The sequence below is a fragment of the Equus asinus genome, chromosome 2 (assembly GCF_041296235.1).
Source record: "Equus asinus isolate D_3611 breed Donkey chromosome 2, EquAss-T2T_v2, whole genome shotgun sequence".
Classification (NCBI taxonomy): Eukaryota; Metazoa; Chordata; class Mammalia; order Perissodactyla; family Equidae; genus Equus; species Equus asinus.
The window spans coordinates 89882895-89906232 of record NC_091791.1 but is presented as its reverse complement, the minus strand read 5'-3'; the positions used below and the strand labels follow the sequence as shown (position 1 = coordinate 89906232).

The 23338-nt window shown below is 41.2% G+C and overlaps 1 protein-coding gene across 5 annotated transcripts in view; it reads left to right on the top strand.

Moving 5' to 3' along the window:
- Positions 1–23338, top strand: part of SHLD2 (shieldin complex subunit 2) — a 91495-nt gene that overhangs the window by 38003 nt on the left and 30154 nt on the right. For all 5 annotated transcript variants that reach the window (XR_011496664.1, XM_044759776.2, XM_044759773.2 and 2 more), the window contains exons 2-3: positions 15285–16826; positions 20901–21008. Coding sequence is in view for 4 of the 5 variants with exons in the window: in XM_044759776.2 (XP_044615711.2) it covers positions 15285–16826; positions 20901–21008 (1650 nt within the window). In the remaining variant the exon portion in view is untranslated. The remainder of the gene's footprint in view (positions 1–15284; positions 16827–20900; positions 21009–23338) is intronic.

The following is a 23338-nucleotide window of genomic DNA, read 5'->3' as shown; positions in this document are numbered from 1 at the left end:
GTGTGCAAAATGGTACAGCTACTTTGGACAACTCTTTGGCAGTTTCTTTTGAAGTTAAACATATATCTATCCTATTGTCGACGAAAATAATCCATAACCAATCTGTAAATGAAAATTTGGGTGAGTTTACTCTGAGCCGAAATCTGAGGATTATAACCCGGGAGAGTCTTTCCACAAAGGAACAGAGCACTCCAAAGAAGTAGGGGTACATAGGGCGGTTATATACCCTCAAAGAGGGTGTTTCACATATGATTGAAATGTCCCTCCCACAATAGTCACAAGATTGCCCTGTCTGCACAGCGCTTGATGGACACAGCAGGTAGTGGGTCTGCTATCTTGGTGGGTGTAGCAGGAGGCAAGTCTATTGTCTCGAGCTGGGAGGTCACAGGTGAGCGCAGCAATCAGTTTCTAGCCTAAGGAAAGATGCTTAATCCTTAAGGAGACGCCAATGTTGGGAGGGGGAGGGAAGTTGCACCTTTATCTCAAGGGCCTTTTGCTCTTGCCGTAGGGAATGTCTAAAGCAGATATACAATGCATGCTCAACGGCCTTGGTCAGGCCCTTTTGGAAAGACAAGGTCAGGCGGAATTAGGTTTACACCAAATGGCTTCCTCATATGTTCCAATATATCCTATTGCTTGCCATTTTTATTTGACACTATGATTTGGCAGTTCCACTGCTAGATATCTGATGAAGGGAAATGAAAACGTATGTTCAGAAAATTGTCAATTCAAGAATGTCCGTAGCAGTCTTACTCATAATAGCCCCAGACTGGAAACAGTTGAAATGTCCATCTGCAGGAAAATGGATAAACAAACTGTGGTGTATTCACAGTACCCAACAACTGACACATCCAGCAACACAGATGAATCTCAAAACATTGTGGTAAGTGATGTGAGCTCGCGAGCTTGGCAAGCCGAGGGGTCGAAAGAAACATTTCTTGGACTCTCAAGGTCTAGTAGTAGTGCTCCTTTATTCAGAGAATAGCATGGAGTAGCACAGGGACAGGACCCCTGGGCAGTGAAGGGCTGCAGGCGTGGGGACGGGACCCATGGGCAGTGAAGGGCTGCAGGCGTGGGGACGGGACCCATGGGCAGTGAAGGGCTGCAGGCGTGGGGACAGGACCCGTGGGCAGTGAAGGGCTGCAGCACGGGGACGGGACCCATGGGCAGCGAAGGGCTGTAAGCATGGGGACGGGACCCATGGGCAGTGAAGGGCTGCAATGGATTAAGGGTAGGGCTAAATTTATAAGGCATAGGTATGTGAGTTATTTCTTTACAAGACAAAGGAAAGATCATGTAAAAAAGCCTTTAAAATGGTATCAGCGCAGGTGGGGTCTGGTTATCGGGTGGTCCTATAACTTTGGCTGCAAGTCAGGTTGAATCAGGTCAGGACGTCCTATGCTTCCCGGAGGATGATATAGATCGGCATGTAGGCCAGGACGCCCTGGGCTTCTTTCCCTGGGGCAGCTGTGATTTTCATCAGGAAACAAAAGACACTAGACATTAATGAGCATATACTGTATGGTTTATATGAAGTCCAAGAAAAGGCAAAGCTATCCTAGAGTGATAGAAATCAGAAAATCATTATGGGTTGGAGAGGGAGGGAAGCTGGGAAGGGGCAGCAGAGAACTTCCGGAGGTCCACAGTGTTCTGTATCTTGTTTTGGGTGACGCTTACATGGGTGTAGACAATTGTCAGTAGTCATTGCACAGAACTCTTAAGACCTGTGTCTCTTCTTGAATGTTTAATTATACTTCAGATTTTAAAAAATAGAAACGAGAGTCTAGGGGAAGAGTGTTTAAGGCCAAGAGAGCAGCAAATGTACAAAGGGGCCGAGATGTCCTTTGGGATATTAGAAGGGAAAGGAAGAGAATGGTAGGGTTTAGGTGAGGGAGGTAGCTCTGTGTCCTGTAGTTTGTTACATTTAGTCCGTATTTTAACTTGCTAAGCAACAGGTAAATTTGAATATTTAAGTTTTTGGAAGCTTAGCATCCCATTATGATTATAAAATAGAGAGAGGGAGGGAGGAGAGACAGACAGACAGAAAGAGAGAGAGAGACAGACACAGTGGCGGGGGTAGGGGTGGTGGAGAAGAGAGAGAATGTGTCAGATAGGAAGGGAGCAAGAATTAAAGGAGAGAGATGTCCTCTTCAAAGCTATTCGTTATTCGCCTCTTTATTAAGTTTTTAGTGAACGTTCTTTGATAGGGAGGCTCCTTTCTGTTGAAGTTTTGTTCTTTTTGTACCTCTCTGGATAAGTCAGTGCTTTGTGAGTACGTTTCGTGTGACTCTGGCGGAGTCCTAGCTGGGATTCTAGCTCCACAGTGGTGCAAAGACAAGATCCAGAGAGACAGTGTGGTGTGGTGTGCAGTCCAGAGCTCAGCCTGCGCTGTTTGGGTTCCTGCGTTCCGTCCTGGCTCCTCCACCTACAGGCCGTTTGACCTGGGGCAAGTTCCTTCACTTTCATACACTTCAGTTTTCTGAGGGACAAGGAGCTGGAGAAGGGAAACCAACCAGGAGGCCGTGGCAGAGATAATTCAGAGGACAGTGATCTGAACCAGGGCAGTAGCAGGGGAGGGTGGGGAAGATGGGTCAGGGTCTGAATCCGTCTCAAAGGCAGGGCTGAAAGGATTTGATGACAAATGGGAAGTATGGGAAAAAGAGAGCAATCAGAGAGGATGCCAGGAGTTTTGGCCTGCGGAACTGGAAGAATGGAGTTGCCATTTGCTGAGATGAGTATGACTTTTTACAAAGGTATATCAGGGCTTAAGGAGCAGAGTTTTTTCCCTTAATTTTCTTTGTTGTCTTTCCTCTTTTTTGTGGGGTGGGTGGAGATGAAAGCCAGCACAGGGTTTGGCAGGCAGACCCTGGACCCACCTTATGCCTATGAGGTCATGGTTGCTAGTCTTCAAGTTCTGTCCTTTTGATACCAGGTGGCGGGGGAGAGGGAGAGTGAAGTGTGAGCCTTTAGGACTTCTCCTTTGACCTTCCTCAGAAGGGGTGAACCCTGGACAAGTTGAGACATTTTCTGGCAAGACTGGATCCCAAAAGTTTTCTACTGTTGTCTGCAGCTTTGTTACCCAGAACCTGACAGCCAGACTCTCTTTTTTCCCCTTCGTTGCCAAACAGGTTAATTCTCTTTTCTACCTCATTTATTTATCTGTGTCTTGAGATTCTCAAACGCGTATTATAATTTTTAGGTACAATTCAGCCTTATTTCAATTAGTATTTCACTGTTATTTAAGGATTTTTAATAGGAAAACTGAACAGAATGTTTCCCTCTACCTCTCAAGTTCCTGACTGTTACTATAACGTTTCAGATAAAATGGATCAGGAGACACACTCTTTACTCATAGAACGTTTATTCATATATTTATGTGCTTCGTAACTAGGATGACTATGTAATTTATCTCCAAACAGAGACAGTTGTAAGAGCGAAAAGGGAGACACGAGGATAGCATGCTTAAACTTGGACTGCTCCAGGCAAATCGGAATGTGTGGTCTCTCTATTCTTAAGGCACAAAAGCAGCTAGATTAAGGTCCACTGCCTGTTCGAATGCTTGGACTTTCCTGGGAGAAGGCAAGTGCCTGGAACATGGTGCGGGTGGAAGAAGTTCCCCCTGGATGGCAGGCGGGACTGAAGCGCCCCGCCCTGAATAACCTGAGGGCACCTGGGGCCGTGATGAGGACAGAATGGCACTGTCTCGCGTGAAGACTGGAGACTGTTGCAGAGGAAATCAGAACTCGTGCAGGGAGATTTAAGAAATCTCTTGTCCACTCACAGGGTTGTTTTAGAAGCTGTGACTTCAGTGACAAGGATGAATGATAGCTTTCAACGTCCGTTGGTTTTGTTCTTGAGGGACGAAGAATATATCTTATATCCTCTCACAAATCACATAAAATGCACCAGCGTTCTATCATTTTAAATAAGAAATTCAGATACTAGCATTTAGTAGCTATTAGTAATTCTTAAGAGTGAAGAGTTCAGCATGAATAGTACATGGATTGTTAGTACTCAGTGTTATTGCTTAGCACAATGAATTAAGATAAATTGGATCGATTAAATGAGGTTAAAGAATAAAAGAACTATTTCTTTTTTACCACCATGTCTATCAGTTACTATGGAGATCACTTTTTTTTTTTTTTTGAGGAAGATTAGCCCTGAGCTAACATCCACTGCCAATCATTCTGTTTTTGCTTGAGGAAGACTGGCCCTGAGCTAACATCCGTGTCCATCTTCCTCTACTTTATATGTGGGATGCCTGCCACAGCATGGCTTGATGAGTGGTGCCATGTCCGCACCCGGGATCCGAACCAGTGAACCCCGGGCTGCTGAAGTGGAGCGTGTGAATGTAACCACTGTACCACCAGGCCGGCCCCCACATAATTTTTTTATATAGGAGAAGAAATGGTTTCTAACTTCAAGGTAAATAGTGGTAAACTGAATACTATTTTTTTAATATAAAATAAAATCTTTCCATATATGATTTTCTATAGTCTCCTTGTTTTACATATTAGTATATTGAAGAAAATTTTTTAATGATATTATATATTCTGCATGATTTTAAATGGCTGTATATATAGTTTGCCTTTGTGTGGATCTGACATGATGTATTTAACCATCCCTCCATCAATGCATATTTTCCTTACTTTTCTAATATTATACACAATACTACTATGAACATCCTGGTAGCAAGATCTATGAGAGTTTATATGATGTTTTTTGCTTTTGGTTAAATTCCTGAAAGTATAATTGTAGGGCCAACAGGTAGAATTGTAAGACTTTCGACATACATTGTCGTATTGCCCTCCAGAAAGGTTTTGCTAGTTTGAACTCCTGGCGCTATGAGTCATTCCTGCCCCCTTGTATCTTTTTAATGAAACTTTGCAGTTTGATAGGTAGAAATGTTTTCTCATTAACTTACAGATTTTTCTCGGAGCATGAATCTTTTTAGCGTTTTGAACCATGTTATTTTTTTGTGTGGTATATATCTGCTTATCTTCTTAACCCGTATTTCTATTACTTTGCGTGTGGGTGTGTGCACATGCTTGCCTACTCCTCATATGTTAAGGATGTTAATCCAAGAATCCAAGTGTAATTTAAAATTTACTGTTTTTTCATTTGGAAATAACTGGGGAATTGCAAATGAAGCAACAGGAAAGTACTTAGGACCCTTACTAGTGAAATTACTTTTTAAGATGCTAACAAAGACTGGAACTCTCAGCGTTGTTTGTGGCTTTATAAACTGTCCAGTTCTTTTGCAAATGACATGATAATAAGTATTAAGAGCCATAACAAAGTACATATTTTTGACTCAATAATTCCAGACCTGGGAGTTTATCACAAGAAAATAATTGAAAGAAATAATGCTAAATGCCCCAAATCATTTATTGCAGCAATGGCTATAATAGTGACAAGTTAGAGACATATTAATGAGTTAGAGAGTGATGCTTAATGAAATTAGATTCATCGTTAAAGTATTAGGCTAGCATTAAAAATGATTAAGAAGATTATAGATTGACGTAAAAGGGTGGCCATATATGGATTGAAACAGAATGCAAAATTATTTCAATTTTATGATTACAATCTTGTAAAAATACACATTAAAAACAAAACCTTTGGGCCGGCCCGGTGGTGCAACGGTTAAGTTCACACATTCCACTTTGGTGGCCCAGGGTTCGCTGGTTCAAATCCTGGGTGCGGACATGGCACTGCTTGTCAAGCCATGCTGTGGCAGGCGTCCCACGTATAAAGTAGAGGAAGATGGGCACAGATGTTAGCTCAGGGCCAGTCTTCCTCAGCAAAAAGAGGAGGATTGGCAGCAGATGTTAGCTCAGGGCTAATCTTCCTCAAGGAAAAACAAAAACAAAACAAAACAAAAAACAAAAACCTTCAAGGAAATATAATGGGTTGGTTTTTGTTTGTGTCTCCAAGTGTGTATATGGAGTTTCCGAGGTTGAGGACTCCAACCTTTGTTGAGTAAGTGCTCTGTGCCCTTCTCATAACTTTAAGAAGCGATTGATCATATTCTCATTTGACAGATAAACTTAATTCTTTTATTTATTTTATTTTTATTATTTTTTTTATTGAGTTATTGATAGGTTACAATCTTGTGAAATTTCAATTGTACATTAATGTTTGTCAGTCATGTTGTAGGTGCACCACTTCACCCTTTGTGCCCACCCCCCACCCCACCTTTCCCCTGGTATCCACTAAACTGTTCTTGGTCCATAGCAGATAAACTTAATTCTTATTTGACATAGAAAGAAATTTAATTTTTTATTATGGATGTTTTCAGATATGTATAGAAATAGAAAGAATAGTATAATGAACCTCGTGGAACCATCACCTCACTTCAACAATTTCAAGTTTGCATTTTTAGTAAGTTGGAGAGTAGAGTTTTAACCCATGTCTGGCTTGGTCCAAAACCCATGCTTTTATCACAATTCTATGCTGCCTCTTCATTTTATCATTTGATGCTAGTGAGTAACTTTATGACACTTAGTGTTTTTCGTGAAATAGACCTGGAAAGGCGTTATAACAGTGAGTTTCTTAGGTTGGTAATAAGATGGAGAAAGCACTTTCGTTTAACCACTTACATTTGGTAGTTAGCATTTTTGTTGCAATGTTCTGCAAAGACAAAGCCTGCTGATAGGTTCATCTGTTTTAGAAATCTTTGACCCATTCATCAGACTCTGACCATGTTAAAGATAAAGGATTATGGTTGTATTGGTCTTTCTGACTGAAGTGGCCTTCTCCAGATTGATAAATTGTGTAATTATTAACTACGGTAATGGATATGTACTTGCGAGTTTCATGTGGTATCTTAACGAGCTTTAACCCTCTGAGTACACCCAAAACATAGCCTAGAATCACTGAAATTGATCACTTGTCCATAACTTAACACTCAGTCTGTGTATTTTTGCCCTAATCACCACATCCCATTGCCCTGCTCACGCACTCACAACTCCTATGCTTGTAAACTAGAAGATTTAGTAGCAGCAGCCTTAGCAATAAAGACTTCTTCAAAAATTACTCTTTTTTGAATTAACAATAGCATACTTTCTAGTCAATATTTTTTTGGGGGGGGGGAGGAGGAGTCCCACACTTACAGGGGTATATATTTAGACAAATAAGTGAAGGTACATGAAGTAATTATTACATATAAATAACCTTGTGTTTAATAGAACTTTGAGTGGTTTCAGACGCCATCTTGTCCTGGGAGGTCTTCTCTGAGCTCTCATGACTGCTTCCTGTCCCTGGGTGTCTTCCCCTACCTAGGGGGCAGGTAGGGCTCTGCACCTCAGGGACTGTGGCCTCATGAGCTCAGAGCCATAACCCATATCCAACTTGAATCCAAGGACTGTATACTCTAGTCTAGATATAGAGTCATTTAGTCAGATTTTCCCCTCAAGAAAGAGGCTAAATAGAACGTTGGTTTTTTGTGTACTGTGATTGTGTCACATGTAGTGATACTGGAAGTATAATCTGCTGTTAGGGGGACTGGTTGGTTCGGTATAGATTGGTAAGGCATAACTGGATATTGAGTAGTTAAACGGGTGGGGTTGGATGAACTGCGGAGCTGTCTGGAATGAAAAGAAAGAGATGGCCCAAGGAAGATGAGAGAGAGAAAGAAGAATTGGAGAGGTGGCATTGCTGGTTAGGAAGGAGCAGTGTCCTAGAAACGGAGAGAGTTTCACAATTGGAGGGGTGAAGTACTCTGAGTACTTCTGTGACAATTTGGACTTCACCGTTGTCCTAGGAGAGAGAGGAAATAGAAGTCAGCCTTGTAGGGCAGGAAGACTTTTCCTCTACCTAATGTGGGTTCATCTGGCCGGAGAACGAATTAAATTCACATGAGACAGGACAGCAAGAGAAAATTAAACAAAGCTTTATGAGGACCATGGCCCGGAGCCTTTCTTCCCGAAGGAAGAAAGGGCACTGAAGAAGTGGGGTGCACAGAGTGGTTATATAGCCCCAGCGAGGATGTTTCACATAGGATTGAAATGTCCCTCCCACAATAGTCACAAGATCGCCCTGTAGGCACAGCGCTTGATGGACACAGCAGGTAGCAGGAGGCAAGTCTATTTTCTTGAGCTGGGTGGTCACAGGTGAGTGCAGCAATCAGTTCCTAGCCTAAGGAAAGATGCTTAATCCTTAAAGAAATGCCAATGTTGGGAGGAGGAAGGAAGTCAGTTACAGGAGGTTACCAGACAAGCACAATAAACAAATGCAGATTTAAGTCCTTGCCTTCCCCATTGATTAAGAGTTTCTAGAGATAAGGTCATCTCCCCTTCTTCCTGGTACAGAGGGAGATATCTTTACAGATGGAGAGTTCCTTTACAATGTAAATGTCTCTTACAAAGAGTAAGTAAATTCTACTTTTCAGTTGCTTTCCCGTCTGCAAAGAAAGCAGCCTCAAATAATCCTCATGCCAAAGAGACATATCTTGGCGTGGCCAAGACCACTCCCCCACAGTCTGAGGACGTTCAGGAGAAAATGAAGTGAGGACCCAGAAGCGGTGAGTGCCTTCGCTGGCTCTCAGCGCTTTGGAGCTGCCACAGAGAGGGCTGCCCCTTGGGTGAGGTCCCTGAGGCTGCCTTCCTGGCTCCTGTGTTGGGGTGGGAGTAGGGAGGACTTGGGGCCTGTATTGACTCCTTTTCTCTGAATATTATTTAAATTCAGTTTCAAAATTTTGTCCCTAACCATAGTCCAAACAGTCGATGAAAAATGCAGGTAATGGACAGTCCTGTTTTGTTTGAGTTGCCCCAGGCGTCTCCCTCTAGGGACACCTGTCCGTTTAATCCTGTGTCATTTTCTCTCTCCCAGTAGACCCTAAGCACCACCGTCAAGCTCCTTGTTATTATTGCTGAATTCCCAGTAGCATAATGCCTGGCGCGTAGTATTAAGTGTTTGTTACGTGAGTGATTGAATGAGTAAACCAATAATCATCCGTCTTTTAAGCACAGAAGAATTCCAATTTGCTTGTCTCACAGAATCAAAAAAAAAGTAGAACGTTTCAGGAAAGAGACATTAATAAACGATTTCAAATGGCAGAAAGATAAGGACTGAAAACTGACCTTTGGATTTGGCTGTTAAAGGTCATTGGTTTCCATAGTAGAAAGCATTATGGCAAAATAATTAGAGTAAGAGCCATTTTTAAGTGAGTTGAAGAATAAATGGGGAGTGAGAACAAAGAAACAACATAGAAGTTTGTCTCTTTATTTTGTCTTTAAGGATTTTATGCTAAAGGGGAGAAACCGTTGGAGAGAAACCCAAAGATTCAAGAGAAGGGAATTGATTATCATAGTGAGTTTATGCATTTGATTCCAATATATCTAAGTATTCCCATCCACGTGTCAGATAGTGTATTTCTCCCTCTCCCACTTGGTTTTGATCTCTTTTGAAGTTTTTTTGCTGTTTTTGCCCCCTAGTGGCCAATCAAAGAATGACGCTTAAATGGTAAAATGTCAGTCAGGTCTAATATACCAGTCATTCCTTGTGCAGGTTATTCTTTCTATGAGGGTTAGATGGGGGTGGGATATTGTTATCAAAACCAAAGTGGGTTCCCTCCCGGTGAATTAAACCAGACTCTGCACCAGAAGTAGTTGTCTCACAAAGTAAAGTATATTTGCAGCAAATAGGAGACCATGTGGAATCATTTCCCAAGTCATGGCTCCCTGAGCAAAGGGAAGCAGAGACATTTATTTGGGATGAGAAATGAATATTCAAAAGGGGGAGGTGGGTATTCACTTGCTCAGGCTCAGCTGGAAAAGCTGCTTCCACATACACTGCAGGTTACAATAATGAGGCCTAAGCTCCTCCTGGGGAGATCTTAGCATTAAAAATAAGGCAGAGGTCCTAGGCTTAGCTCTTGGGGTGAGGCCTGGTCTGGTTCAGGGAAGTTGGTGATTGCATCTCCTTAACATAAAAAAGGGGAAGAAACAATTAGGAAAAACAGTTAAATGCTTCCAAACCCACCCTGAGTTCCTCGGAACAATTAGCCTGTGACAGAATGTGGTTGTAGTAATTAGCGATGCTTAGTACTCTTTGGTTTGTTATGGGTCAAAACTTGACACATAAACTTACTATAATTTGGTTTCCTTGGTAATTATTCACTATTATAAACTGTTTGAAAATTACGGTATATCTTTAATACATGAACAGCTGCCATCATTGTCCTCAGCTCTTGTTCTGCCATGTTGGATTTAGGGCCATTGTTTCATGACTATTGAATGTCATACTCAGTTTGAAGATTGTGAAAGAAAAGCCTGAATGACCAAACAAAAAAGATTTGATTATTAGGAAAATAGTACACATTCATTATGCATCACAAGAAAACTTTTAAAATATAGAAACCTTAAAAAATTTGTCCTTAATCTTGCTTCTCAGTATTTTTTTTTTTTTTAAGATTGGCAGCTGAGCTAAGAACTGTTGCCAATTTTCTTCTTCTTTTTTCTTTTTTTTCTTCTTTTTCTCCCCAAAGCCCCTTGGTACATAGTTGTGTATTTTTAGTTGTGGGTCCTTGTAGTTGTGGCATGTGGGATGCTGCCTCAGCATGGCTTGACAGGTGGTGCCATGTCCGCGCCCAGGATCCGAACCCGTGAAACCCTGGGCCACCGAAGCCGAGCGCACGAACGTAACCACTCGGCCACGGGGCCGGCCCCCTCAGTGTTTTTCTTTCTAGGACATTTTTATATTATAAAATATTTCTGAACAGTATAAGAAACACCTCTGTAGACACACCTAGTTGCAGAAAATAAAATGTGTTCAGTACCTTTGAAGCTCTTTGTGTGCCCTTTGCCTATCACCTCCCCTTCCTCGCTCCCAGAGGTGACCACAATCCTGAAGCTGGTGTTTTATTCTCAAGCATATTTAAAAACTCAATATATTGCTGTCGTAAGTTATATATTCTTCAGATTGCTTCTTTTACTTAAAATTATGTTTGTAAGAGGTAACCAAGTTGACATGTAACTCTTGGTCCTTTATTTTTGCTGCCATATAATAGTCTTTCTCTGAATATTCCATGATTTATCCATTGTCCTCTTCATGGACTTTTAGGTTCTAAGAATTTTGCCTATGAAGTCGCCCATGGTCGTTCCTGTACGTGTTTTCTTGTGTATGTATGTACGAGAGTTCTCCAGGGTGGAAACTTGGGAGTGGAATTATTTGGTCGTGTGCCATGTGCATCCTCAGCTTTACCAAATTATTCTTCAAGGTGGTATGCCGATTTACTGTTCTACCAATCAGTCTAAGAGTATCATTACACTGCTTAAATCTTTTCCCAGTTCTTTGAGTATGAAATAGTATTTCTTAGAAACAACACCAAAAAGAAGACTTGTACTGTAGGATATTTAAAACGTGAAAAGTAGAGAGATGAGTGGAGTGAACTCTCTGTGTGGCATCACCTGCTTCAACGGTTGTCAACACGTGGCCCATCTTCTTTCCTCTACACCCGCACTCCTTCTCCCCTCCCAGTGTTCTAGAGAAATCTGAGACGTCACACCATTTTATCTGCAAGCACTCATTATGCATCTCCAGCACAGAGCTCTTTCAAACAGAGCCTCAGTAACATTATCCCACTAAAAAATAGCAGTAGTCCCTTTATGTTATAAAGTATCTGTTACATTTGTTTCTCCAATTATCTTAAAATATTTTTACACTTGTGTCTTCAAATCAGGATCTAAATAAGGTCCATACGTTGTGAATTGGTCTCAATCTACAGATACCCTCCGTTCTTCCTTATAACATCTACCTTGTGATCATTAATGATCATTAATGATCATTGCCTAGGAAATCCACTAATTCATTAGGAGCTGCAAAACGGTGCTATTCCATCATTCCTTTTGTTGTTGCTGTTTATTAGCAGAATACCTCCATAAAGAGAGACTTCCTCTCATTAAATAGTTGATCGTCCTGAGATACTGTCAGTAAAGAAAGGATAAATTTTCTTTCCTTTCATTCACCAATTTTTAAAACAATTATTTAATCATCCGGTATCCTCCAAAGGCAATCATTGACTGAGTCTGTTTTTATCTGTATGAACTCATGGATTTAAACATATTTGATGTGCTCCAGTTCATTACCATAATCATCCTTATTGATGCTCAGATTGCCCAATTTTGTCCAGTGGGAGCCTCTTAAGTTGGCTCCTGAGTTCTTTTGACACAAAAACCCAGTAGTCTTGCATAGTTTTTTTGCTTTCTGGTATGATGAGGTGTTTCCAGTTCATCATATACATTTCCTTCTCCAGACCTGGAACCAGCCATTTCTCTAAGGTGTCCTGGTCACACAGCTGCCCTCTGCCTAGCACATACCAGAATTCCAGTCTCTCAGAAGGAAAGCAAGTGTTTATCATAACATTGTCTACATAGACAGTTTAGGTACAGAGAGCCATTCTTAGCAAGGAGTGGTGGGAACCCTCATGAAATCTAAATTCACAGATTGCAGCCAAGGGCCCACCCTACAAGCAGGCCTCTTTAAGACAGTAGTCTCAGGCCTTCTATGTTAACTCATTTCTGCAAAGGTGTCTGTTTTTGTGGTGAGGAGGAGTAAGTAGAAAGTTGGATAAGGATTCGGGCTTTGAGAGGAGAGGGTGTGATGGAAATGTACGTGTGGTCGTCATTAGCGGATAGAGGTTTTAGAGCCCTGGGACTGAATGAAATCATCTAGGGAGTGAGTTGAGAGAGAGATCTGGTACTTGGCCCTTGAGCAAGATGTTGAGACGAGGAGCCAGCAAAGGAGACCGAGAAGGAGCAACCGGGGAAGTAGTATGAGGAGAATGGGAATCAAGAGGATGGGGTGTCCCTGAAGCCAAATGAAAGAGTGTTCCAGAAGGAAGGAGTGGTCAGCAGTGGCAAAGGATGCTGATAGGCTGAGTATGCTGAAAGTGGAGGGTTGACTGAGGGCAATGAGGGGGTTATTAGAGGCCTTGAAATACGCTGTCTCAGTGGAGTGGTTTTGACCAAAGCTGAACTGGAGTGGGTTTAAGAGAAAACAGGAGCAGAGGGAGTGTAGACAATTCTTTCAAGGAATTTTTCTGTAGAGGGGAGCAGAAAAATGATGCAATAGGTGGAGGGGGATAGGCGGAGAGGAATACCAGCATGAGAGAAACTAACAGCGTGTTTGAGTGTTGATGAGGATGCTCCAGTACAGAGAGAAGAATCAGGGATGTACAAGAGAAGGGGAGAATTGTTGGAGCCTGAGTAGGAAAGTGGGAGTAAGACCTAATGTGTAATGGGAAGGGGATGGCCTTTCAGAGAAGCGTGGACAGGTCATCCTGAGTAACAGGAAGGTGGGCAAAGTATAGGGTGTGATTGGGGTGGTTGATAGATATGTTGTTGAGAACTTGTAAATGGAAATGGTAGCATGGTCACCAGCTGCACTTGAGAGGGGAGGAGACGGTGGAGATTTTAAAGAGTGAAAAGGTATAAAAGAGTTATCTTGGAGAGTGAATGGATAGGGAAAGATAGGATTGCTAGGTGCCACCTTGAGGTTAATGGTAATGAACACAAAATGAGACTAGTCGTCAGATGATGGTGTATGTTTTTATTCCTAGTTACTTCCAGCCTTTGGGCTACAGGTACAGAGCGGATGATGATTCAACTAGTGTTCGAATTTAGCTGGGCGAGAGCCTTAGAGAGGAGAGCGGTAGAATTAGAGAGGTATGAGAGGGAGTGATTATAACAGTGGACCGTGGAATCTAAGCTGGTTAAGGAGGGAAGTGAAGAGTGAGGCTGTAAAACGTGGTATGATCGATGCGCTCGAGGTAGGTCCCACGTGGTCAGAGGATTGTGGGAGCTGTGCATCCAGAGGGAGTGGGTTGGAAGATAGGAGAAAGTAGTCAGAGAGTTAAAAGCTTAAAATTGAAATTAGGGAAGGGTCTGCAGTTGTTGATAATTGTAGGGTATATGTTTCTGAGAATGGATGACTGATGTAAGGTGGAGAATAAAATCAGGGCAGGAGAGGAGGTCAAGGAACCAAGAGGCCAGGTATTGGAAAGATCATCCCCATTGCTATTGAAATCACAAGAATTGTAATCGGAGAGCTTATTCGATTTGGAAGAGGTGACAGTGAGCAAATCTTCAAGGAATGATAAGAATCCCTGAGGATTACAGCTGTCATTTCTTGGCTTGTTCCTCCTTTCCTGTGTACACTTCCGATACATCCACGCGGACTTTTCATGATTCGAAACCTTCTTACCTTTTCACAAGGGACTCTGTAATGTATTCAAAAGTTCTTAATGGTTACCACGTCTTTCATAACTCTGCCTTTTACAGATACTGTTTCTTTTGTTCTCATGCTGTTAGCCACAATGCTCGCCTTCTGGTAGCGTTATTGTTTCCCCTTTTATAGTTTATGGTATTTGTTACATAATGTATTTTGAAACTGTTAAGTTTACATTCACTACCTTTCTCTACTTTTTGTTTTTTCAAAACCAGGCTGACAGTTCCTTTAGGCCAAGAACCTTATCTGTCTTTTTGTCCCTGTAGCACTGTAAAAAAATTTTCAGCCAACTCTAGGAATAAATCTGTTTAATCAATACTTTTTGAAAGTCAGTTATTATCCAGTATATTGTGGTATGATTCTTTATTGTTATCTCGGTAAATTTGATGCTTATTTATATCAGGTGCCACAGTTAATGAAAAAAAGTTTAAATTATAATGATTCTTTTATCTATATATTACAAAGGACTACTCAATCTTTCTATTTGTATTTTAGAGAAGATTAAAAAATCTGGAAGCAATTATTGATTGTGCTAACAGATTACAGTAAAGATAGATAATACAGTCACTTGTATATTTCGAGGAGAGCCTCAATTTTAAAATTTTCTCTCCCTTCTGGTTTGAGCCTTGTATTTTGGTCTTGGAAATTGAGTTCACAGTTGAAGGAAGGAAGCCCTACACTTACTAAAATAATCTAGGGAGTAAAGAAAACAGGAAATTTAAAGGTGACTATAATACAGTTAAACAAATGCCTTTTCCTAACTTGTCATTTACATGGTGTAAGTTTATACAAGTTTATTTACTCATTTGATGTTAATATACTAGTTTTATTTTCCTTAAAGAAAGTCTTTATGTGAGCTTTTTTGGTGGATATTTTGATTTCTCCTTATGATTTCTTGTACATTTATGAATTTTATCATTAAATGGAGTACCAAAATAAATCACTTCTATTAATTATATTTTTGATTCATAGTTTATATTACATTTGCTTTTGGTATATTATTAAGTTATAAACATCTACTGACAAAATGCTCATTTTAAATTTTTCATTTTTTTCAGAAACCATGAGTGGAGGATCTCAAGTACACATTTTTTGGGGTGCTCCAATTGGTCCATTGAAAATGACAGTATCACAGGAGCCCACTTCTTTAGTGTCCACCACGGACCCCTGGAAAAAGATTCAGCTTTTATACAATCAACATTCTTTACATCTGAAGGATGACAAATGCAAGCACAAAAATCTTGAAGACTGTCAGGTCCTAGACGCTGCTGGCCCTTCAGATCTCCTTAACGGTCATTTTTTAGCAAACTCTGTGAATAGATCTGCTCATGTGAAGGATGACTTTGTACGTTGTATTTCTGAAACAGAGACCACAAAATCCCACAAGATTCCCCCGTTAGAGATGAGTGGTATACCTAACTCTGATGTGCAAATATGTGGATTTAAGGGCAGAGTTCAGCATTTGACTGAGGAAGAAAAGTGTCAACAGCTTTTCAGTGAAAATAAGAAAATCGCAGATGAACAGCATAAAGATCAGTCAAATATATGTGGCCAAAACTTTCCAAAAAATTCCCTTCACTTAGATCCTAAGTGTGCAGCTATACTGGATTTGGTCTGTGGTACCGAACAGATTAACATAGGGCCAGAAGCTGCTGAGACAAAGCGTGTGCCAACAGGACATCATGAAAGACAAACCCAGCGTCTGGAATTCTTTCCTTCTAGCACAGTAGACGAGCCAAGATCTAAAAGAGCAGCGAGGAAGGACTCAGCCCTCAACATATCTACTGATACTGAATTTCTCAGTGTAATGACCTCTAGCCAGGTCGCCTTTTTAGCTCAAAGGAAGTATAAAGGGCAGAATTCTGTAAATAAAGGAATTGTAAACATGGAGATTGAACCAAAGGCGAGTCACGGGGAAATGAGAAAAAGGGAAGATAATTTGATAAAGCCGAATGATGGTTTTGCAGAAGGATCTGAAAGTGGACAAACCGAAGCATATTCCCTTGAACTTTTTAGTCCTGTTTGTCCTGAAACGGAAAGTAGCAACATTCGCATAAACTCTGATAAAGGTCTTGAAGAAAATACAGGATCCCAAGAAATTTTCACTTTTGAAAATAAACTGCTACCAGATGAGATATGTATTGAGTCCTGTAGCTCGGGAATACTGTGTTCCCAAGGAAATACCTTCCTCAAAAGTTCTGGTAAAAGAAATCGGACCTCTGAAGATAAACTGGGGCATTCTAAAGCTCTGTCTAAGGTCCTCCAAGTATCTAAGAAAATGAAGTTGGTTTCTAATGCAAGAGATCCTCCTGTAGAAATGGGCCAGAGGAATGTGTCTAAATTTCACGGGGTTAAAAAAACATCATTAATCAAAAATTGTGGTTCTAAAAGTCAGAAGTATAATTGTCTAGTCATGGTGTTATCTCCATGTCATGTGAAAGAAATAAATATAAAATCTGGACCAAATTCTGGCTCTAAAGTGCCTTTAGCAACAATTACGGTGATTGACCAATCAGAAGTCAAGAAGAAGGTTTTTCTGTGGAGGACGGCAGCGTTTTGGGCATTTACAGTGTTTCTTGGAGATATAGTTTTACTCACAGGTAAGGTCCTCATGCTATAGTGGTAGTTTATTTTGTAAAGCTGTAGGCTTTTTCTTCCTCCCATGTTAAGCCCTTGGGGCTCTTTCTTTACCCTCTGCCTCTCTGGGCGCCAGCGTGATCGGTCCCCTTCTCGCATCCGCCTTGGGCTGCTTACCATCCCCGAGTGTCCTGTGCGTTGCCAGTTCTGGGCCTTTGTTCTGGCCGCCTCGGTTCTGTCCCTCCTTTTCACTCATCTTCTCCTTAAGAACCCTTCCTTCTTATTCATTCACTTTGTTAGCATTCAGGTCATGTCATCAGGCGCTTCCTTTGTTTTCGTATGGTTTTGTAAATGTACATCTTATTATTAACTCTTTTTCCTCAACTATCTTAGCAGTCTTTTGATGAAAGGACAGTGTTTCTACTACTTTACTTAATCTCTAATAATGCTGTGCACATTAGATTCTTATTGAGGGAACAGACACAGAATTTCTACTGTTTGTGTTTTTTTTTTTTTTTTTTTTTGCTGAGGAAGATTCACCCTGAGCTAACACCTGTGCCAGTCTTCCTCTGTTTTGTATATGGGTCGTGGCCACAGCAGTGGTCTAGGTCCGTGCCTGGGAACTGAACCCAGGGCACCGAAGCAGAGCGTGCCAACTTACCCACTAGGCCATGGGGCTGGCCCCGTCTGCTGCATTTTTTAATTATTAACATTAAATTAATCACATTTGGAAGTATGGAAAGGAAAAACTCCTGATATTATACCAACCTCACAGAACCACCAGTAGAGATTTAGGGTGTTACCTTCCAGTTGTCTTCCCTACACCCCTTAAAACGTATGTATGTACCTATGTAATAGCTGATATCTGTTCGGCACTTGCTTTGTGTTTTAGTGTATGTGTATATCAACTCATTACAACAACTTTATGAGGAAGGTACTGGTTATTCTCCCCATTTTTCAGTCTGAGGAAACTGAGACTCAGAGAGGTGAAGTGACTTGCCCAACGTCACACGTCTGGGAAGTGGCAAAGCCGGGATTTCACTCAGACTCCAGAATCCATGCTCTTAGTATAGAGTTGTAGTCGTAAAGGACATACAGTTTTTATCCTGCATTTCCACCCGATCTAAGAAATTAATATTGTGTTACGTGTCCTTTGTTGATTTAAAATCAATACGCAGCTTATTAGAGCAGACATACCGGTCATTTTAAGGATGAACCCCAGCCCAGGAGGAAGTTGATTAAGCTACATAACATGTCTAAAGAAAGAAAGTGATAGAGAAGAGGTGTGGGTCAGCCTTAGAAGCTTAGAAAAAGAAAACACGAAGGCGGTCGTTGGTAGTTCCTGCCGGAGGCTTTGCTGGGGGCTGAGAGCCTTTGCTAATGTCCCTTGTTCTCTGTGTGAGGTCGTCAGGTGCAGTCTCGAATAAAGAGAGAAGCACAGGATTGTAACTACCGGCCTTAGCGTAGTCTTGTCCCCGCTGGCAATATGATCCCACATGTTGGTGAGTCAGTTCATCGATCTCCCTCTGTTCTGATTCAGCGCCCACTGAGCAGCCCTTTGCAATGATTTGGCTTTCCAGGCATAAGAATGCCTACGAGGTGAGAACAGCCTGCAAGGGTTGTTTCTTTGGCAATTAATGCTTCATTTTAAATTTAAAAAAAATATCATGTTCTGGTTTATTTGTTTGTCTCATTAACTTGTTCAGTGTGAGCTTATGTTCCAGATCTGAAATCTGTTTTTGGAGTGCTGACAAAATCAGGTTCCCTAGATGAGAAAGAGAGAGCTGGACCCTGGACCGTGGTCATTTTACCAAGGCAAGCCGCTGTCACTGTGTGAGGAGGCCACTTCCTAGCAGATGGAAACTAGCACTGCTGGGTCTGTGTTTTTCCCTGGTGTCCATATAGTTGTTAACAACTAGGTAACGTTCTATCAAGTGACTAACACAACCTGCTTAACCATTTTCCTATGATAGGATGTTTAGATTATTTCTATGAACACCTTTTTTTAAATATCAGGGGATTTTTTCCCCATTTTGCCTTATTTCCTTAGGGAAAAATATCTGGTTAGTCAATTTCTGAATAAGTTTCTTTTGTTTGTGTGGAACAGATGGAAACTTGTGGAAAAAGGAGAAATCTGTACTTTTCCATTGTCCTAATTAGGTAGTGAAATTATATTTACATAGAAATTTGTGGGTGAAATCCCATTTTAACTAATAGCATCCAATTATGCATTATTATATTTCTCTGTTGGATAGCTCATATGACCTACTGATCTACACCCCAAAACGGAAAAATTCTATATTCCAGATCATGTTCCATTCCGTAACGCAACGGACATTTTGCTGTTGTGCTTTTAGCAATAGAATGAAGAGATGCTGTAAATAAGGATTGTCTAAGGGAGCTGACTGACTAGAGTTGGAAGAGAAGAGGACCTGGAGCTTCACTAGGAAGCCACAGTGATTAAGGAACAAAGAGAAAAGGAGCTAGGGCCTGTCCGTGAGAGGGCAAAGGAGGACCAGGACACCAGGGCTGGGCAATCGGTTCCTCTCCACCCCGTCACCAGGAATTAACGTATCACTGATCGAACATGGGTTTTACAGTCTAATCTTCAGAAGGCTCTCCTTGAAATTCCTTATTTGTTCTTTTTGGAAGAGCAGACGTCCTGAATGTCAGAGGATGAGCAGTCTTGAAAGCTGCGCTCGCTGTTCCTGGCCCAGCGGTGGGGGCCACTGAGGGTTTTTTCAGCCAGTCAACTGATCACGTTAGTGTTCTTGACGAATTTCTCATTAGCACTGTGAGACGTGGGTGGAGGTGGGGACGGAGAGGCAGCAGCTCAGGATGACCACGTCTGAATTTGCCTGGCTTGCAGCATGGTGCCAACAAATGAGACGGGTGATACGAGGAGAAAGGCATGTGAGCGCAGGGCTGAGTCTGGGGGCCAGTAGAATATCCGGTCCGGAACGTCCATGAGGCAGTTGTGGATAAATGGGTAAAAGGGTTTGAAGCTGAGGAGAGGGCCTGGGATATAAATTTGGGAGTCATTCCTTGGAATTTACACATCCTTGTTTTTCTTTCTTATCTCCAAACTATTTTGCTGCTGTTAATATATCTTTATACCTCTAACGTTTTATACACTGATTACATTCTGCCTGGGATCAATCTGTCTGTGTCTCTGTCTCTAACTTACAGTTTTTGCTGTACTTAAAATTGTTTCTGGGGCCGGCCTGGTGGCGCGGCGGTTAAGTTTGCATGTTCTGCTTCTGTGGCCTGCTGTCCGCCGGTTGGGATCCTGGGTGTGGACCTACACACCACTTATCAAGCCACGCTGTGGCAGGCATCCCACATGTAAAATAGAGGAAGATGGGCACGAATGTTAGCTCACAGCCAGTATTCCTCAGCAAAAAGAGGAGGATTGGTGGCGGATGTTAGCTCAGGGCTAATATTCCTCAAAAATAAATTGTTTCTACCTGTTGGTATGTTTCCTTCCACTAAATGATTCTTCTTTATTCATCTTAGGTTGTACAGCTCTCTTTTTCCCATTGCGAAGTGTTCCTTACCTCCAAAATCTTTCACTTTTAACATCTATAGAAGATGATTAGCATGGTATTTAGGGAGAAATTATCAAAGTCCTTTAAGAATGGCTTGTATTATATTCCTCCGTGTTTACAGCAGAGGGGGAAATGCATACTGAATATTATTTACTCTTCTAGAATATTATTTACTCTTCTCTAGCTTTAGAACCACTATTTTGCTTCCTGGCCCTAAAAGATTTAATTTATCAGACACATACATTATAACGTTCGCCTTATGTGAACAAAAGCCATTAAGCTGTTCTCTGTGGAGCGGGGAGCATCCACACTGATACTGTTAAACATGCAGAAGCAATTTTGTTCTTTTACCTGCAGACAGGCGTCCCTGGGTTCAGAGTTCGGATTTGCTATTTTATCCTTTTGTGCCTTTAGGCAGATCATTTGACCTCTTTGAACCTTAGTGGCCTGGCACGTGAGAGGCACGCATAGTGTTCTGCGATGACTGGTAAGTTAACCGCGGTGCGAAGGAATTTATGGCATGACCAGAACTTTTTCCCCCCTTTCTAGATGTTACTATTCACGACGATCATTGGGTTGGTGAGAGAGTGCTACAATCAACATTTACCAGTCAGTTATTAAATCTTGGGAGTTATTCGTCCGTCCAGCCTGAGGAATGTAAGACACATTTTAAATATAATAATTTCTTAGTTTTGAAGTATATACACATATTAGAAAAAAATAGAGTTAAAATGGTAATTTTACAAAATGTTTTCCAAACAGGTTAGCTGGAGAGTATTGGTTTATTTTTTTCAGTAAGAATGAAAATAGAACTTACAAAAATGAATGTGTATACTGTAAATCATATTTGTTTTAAGAAATATTGGGGTTCATGTTTCATTTTCTTATTTGTCTTAGAGAGCCAGTATAGTGGTGGTTCTTAACCTTTTAGGAAGTCATAGACCTCTTTGAGACGCTATGGGCCATTTCTCCAAAAAATGGACTTAAGTAGATGGACACGAAATTTGGTTGTCATTCCAAGTGGTTTCATGAACCTCCAAAGTTCTGCGGAATTTCTGAGCCCCTGCTTAAGAATCCTTGAGGTAATGGGAAAGCCTGGGTCTTATAGTCAGACAGTTGTGGTTTTACTCCTTGTTCTCTCTACCACTACTATGAAAAACTATTTTCCTTTTCTAACATCCATGTTCTCTTCTTTAAGATAAGCTGTTGAATGAAGAAACCAGCAGCTATCTTTTTCTCCAGTAAAAGAAAACAAAGTAAGGGAGATGGTATAAACTGGTAGTTATAGTCTCTGGAATCAGACAGACGAGGATTCGAATCCTGGCCCAAGCTCTTCCCAAGTCTGTATCTTTAGGCAAGTTATTTAACCTCATTATACCCCTGTCTCCTCATCTGTGAAATGGAAATAAGAATCCATGCATAATTTATAGGGTGGTCGTGAAGGTTAAATGAGAGAATGAATATAAAGTGTTGAGCTTGCATATAATACAATAACAATATAGTAATGTTAGTGGAGGAAGTAACAAGTTAGCAAAATATATTTGATGGAATACCGAAAAAGTGTAATGGAAAATAGTCATCAGTATATGAAAATATACTGACTATACAAGAGATTATTTAGAATCACAAGAAAGTTATATGACATAGATGGAAGAGACAGCATGGCATTCCAACTAGTGAATAATGAGAGTTCTCGAAGAGAGGCAGAGTAAGCAGAAGAGAATAACAACAGGGTGACGTCAGTGGTGTTTGGAAAGGCAGAAAATCAGCCCTGACATGTTCTCATAAAACTATGAAAGTCGAGTTCTCCGTCTGCCCGGATATATGTATTAAGTATTTACATTGTTGAGGCACTGTGAGCTGGGGGTGCTCTGGTGAGCAGTGTACCCCTGGTGCCTGCCTTCACGGAGCTCACATTTCTGTGTGGAAGACAGACCAGAAAAAACTAAACAGACATGTACATAAAATATTTACAGTTGATAATGAATGCTGTGAAGGACACTCACGAAGGGCCGAGATACAGAATACCATGGTTCTGGTCGTGAAGGCCTGGTTATGGAGTGGAATCAGAGTTAGGAAGTTATTGTAACAGTTGAGTTGAGAGATAATGGGAGGCCAGTAGAGATGATGAGAAATGGATGGATTTGAGATATAGTTGTGAATAGAGTTCACAGGATTTTCTGATGGTGTGGATTTGGGGATGAGCCAAGGGGAGCAATCTACTACTCCTGGACTTCTGGTTTAGGAACTATGTAGCCTTCATTAGGAAACACAGAAGGAACAAGTCCATGGGGGAAATTAAGAGTTCTGCTTTAGGCATGTTCAGTTTTAGATATCTTTGAGGCATCCAAGTGGAGGTGTCATATAGAGATTGGAAATAAAGTCTAGGATTCAGGGGAAAGGTTTAAAATTCAGACATAAATTTGAGAGTTGTTAGCTGTGATATTGAACTTTATAATATGATATATATATTTGATCTTCGTCCCCATTTCTGGCTCAGAGCTCCTAAAACCCTTGGAATTTCCTAAGTGATAAGAACAATAAAGGTAGGTGTCTCGATATTCATAATGAACTCCTTTCAACTTACCTGAGTTAATGTTAATGAGGTGACTTTTGGAAAGCACGTAAATGATGGGAGCTGGTTGCCAGGGGAATCAACCATGTGATTGGAGGGTTGGAACATGCAGTCACCGATGGCTGATTTAAGCAATCGTGCCTATGTAATGAAGCCTGCAAAGGACAGGGTTTGGAGAGCTTCCAGATGGTTGGACATGTGGAGATGTGGGGAGACTGGCACACCCAGAGAGCATGGAAACACCCTGTCCCTTCTCACATACCTTGTCCTATGCACCTCTTCCATCTGGCTGTTCGTCTATCCCCTTTACAGTATCCTTTATATGAACCTGCTAAATGTAAATAAATGCTTCTCTGAGTTCTGTGAGCTTCTCTAGCTAATTGATCGAACCCGAGGATGAGGTTGTGGGAAC